We start from the raw sequence: 1,967 nt of genomic DNA, 5'->3' as shown, positions 1-1,967 counted from the left end.
CATTTGGGGGACCTTCCCTCCAAGGTTATATAGTGCTCTCATCTTCTCGTCCACTGCCCACCCCACAGTCATCTCTTTCCCCCTTCCTCCTCCCTTCCCCTTAAGGGGTCCTTCTGTTTTCCCTTCATAAATCCCACCGGCATTGCCATTTCCCCTTCCAATTCCTTCACAAAACATGGAAATTCCCATCCTACCCATTGCTCTGTTTCTGGTAATTTGTGCCCCCTCTGCCCTGGGCGGCCACGACTACGGCCAAGCTCTGAGCAAGAGCATTCTGTTCTTTGAAGCTCAGAGATCCGGCTACCTCCCCCACAACCAGCGCGTCACTTGGCGCGCCAACTCCGGCCTTCAAGATGGCAAGGCCAGCGGGGTAACGCCTCGCCTCTGTTTCATTTAAATGATCACTGTTTTTTTTTTCTTGGGAAGTTGATTGAGTCTTGGGGATTTTTGTGTTGTAGGTGGATCTAACCGGAGGATACTACGACGCCGGCGACAATGTGAAGTTCGGACTGCCGATGGCGTTCACGGTGACGATGATGAGTTGGAGCATTGTGGAATACGGGAAACAAATGGCCGCTAATGGTGAACTTGGTCATGCTCTTGACGCCGTGAAATGGGGCACCGATTACCTCATCAAAGCCCACCCCGAACCCTATGTTCTTTATGGAGAGGTTAGTAGTAATTATCATGTTTTCTTTGTCTTATTTAACAGAAATTTACTAATGTTTAATTTATACGAATATTTGACTTTTTTTAGTAAATTAAGGACAAAAGTGTGTATTTATGGGACTTAATTTGTAATTACCTTGTACAATTGTTAATCAAATGGAATTTCAATTCAATTTTTATATTTATTTAAATGAATATAAAACAAGCATTATATATGAAGAAATTTTTTTTAATGTGAAAAATAAAGGCAAATTGATGTGCGGAATTGTTAGGTGGGAGATGGGAACACGGACCATTACTGTTGGCAGCGGCCGGAGGACATGACGACGGACCGACGAGCTTACAAGATTGACCCGAGCAATCCCGGGTCGGATCTCGCAGGAGAAACCGCCGCCGCTATGGCCGCTGCCTCGCTCGTCTTCCGCCACTACAACCCCTCCTACGCCAATGAGCTCCTCTCCCATGCCCGCCAGGTTAGCCAACCAATTGTATATTATTTGAATTTATCCACAAAAAAGAAAAGAAAAAAAAAATTACATTTGAAAGCGTATGCTAGTGATGCCCCACAGCGCATGATAGTAAACTACCGTAATTAATACTTTATTCTATTTATTTATTGCTATATTAAATGCTATGTTTTTTTAGAAAAGAGATAAAAATGAAAATGAAAATGGTTAATCCATGTGGCTAAGTATTAGTTGAGAAAATTACAAATATGATAAATTATGATTAGTTTGTATTCTATGATTTATGCGATGTTAATGGTTTGATTAAATTGAATATTAAAAATATGAATTTACGAATATTAAAATAATGGGAACCAATTCCATAATAATAGTCACGTGATAAAAGTGTCGGTGGGGAGTGTTTGGTCATGTGAACACAAGTGTGAAATTACGGAAATGCCATTGAAGAAAGATATATTAAAAATAAATAAAAAATTGTTATTATTTTCAGCTGTTCGAGTTCGCGGACAAATACAGAGGAAAATACGACAGCAGTATTACTGTCGCTCAAAAGTACTATCGATCTGTCAGTGGCTACAATGTGCGTATCTCATCTCATTTTTTTCTTTTGGGCCTAAATGGGCCGCTTACTCTTTTTGGGCTTAAATCCATAAGCTCAAACCCCACATTTGAATGGGCCGGTCGTTCTGAACGGTTTAATTTGCAGGATGAGCTACTGTGGGCAGCTGCTTGGTTGTATGAGGCAACAAACAACCAATATTACTTGAATTACCTCGGAGAAAATGGGGATTCCATGGGAGGAACTGGTTGGAGCATGACTGAATTTGGCTG

The 1,967-nt window shown here is 41.2% G+C and overlaps 1 protein-coding gene across 1 annotated transcript; it reads left to right on the top strand.

Moving 5' to 3' along the window:
• Nucleotides 1-26: 26 nt before the first annotated feature.
• On the top strand, nucleotides 27-1,962 carry LOC111786531 (endoglucanase 6-like; the record flags this gene model as incomplete). Its single annotated transcript, XM_023666773.1, has 5 exons — nucleotides 27-370; nucleotides 459-671; nucleotides 942-1,142; nucleotides 1,627-1,716; nucleotides 1,843-1,962. Coding segments are annotated over exons 1-5 (819 nt in total), but the record flags the coding sequence as incomplete, so codon positions are not given.
• Nucleotides 1,963-1,967: the final 5 nt, after the last annotated feature.

The sequence above is a fragment of the Cucurbita pepo genome, unplaced genomic scaffold (assembly GCF_002806865.2).
Source record: "Cucurbita pepo subsp. pepo cultivar mu-cu-16 unplaced genomic scaffold, ASM280686v2 Cp4.1_scaffold001896, whole genome shotgun sequence".
Taxonomy (NCBI): Eukaryota; Viridiplantae; Streptophyta; class Magnoliopsida; order Cucurbitales; family Cucurbitaceae; genus Cucurbita; species Cucurbita pepo.
Note: the sequence above shows the minus strand (reverse complement) of the source record. Positions and strands in the feature narration are given on the sequence as shown.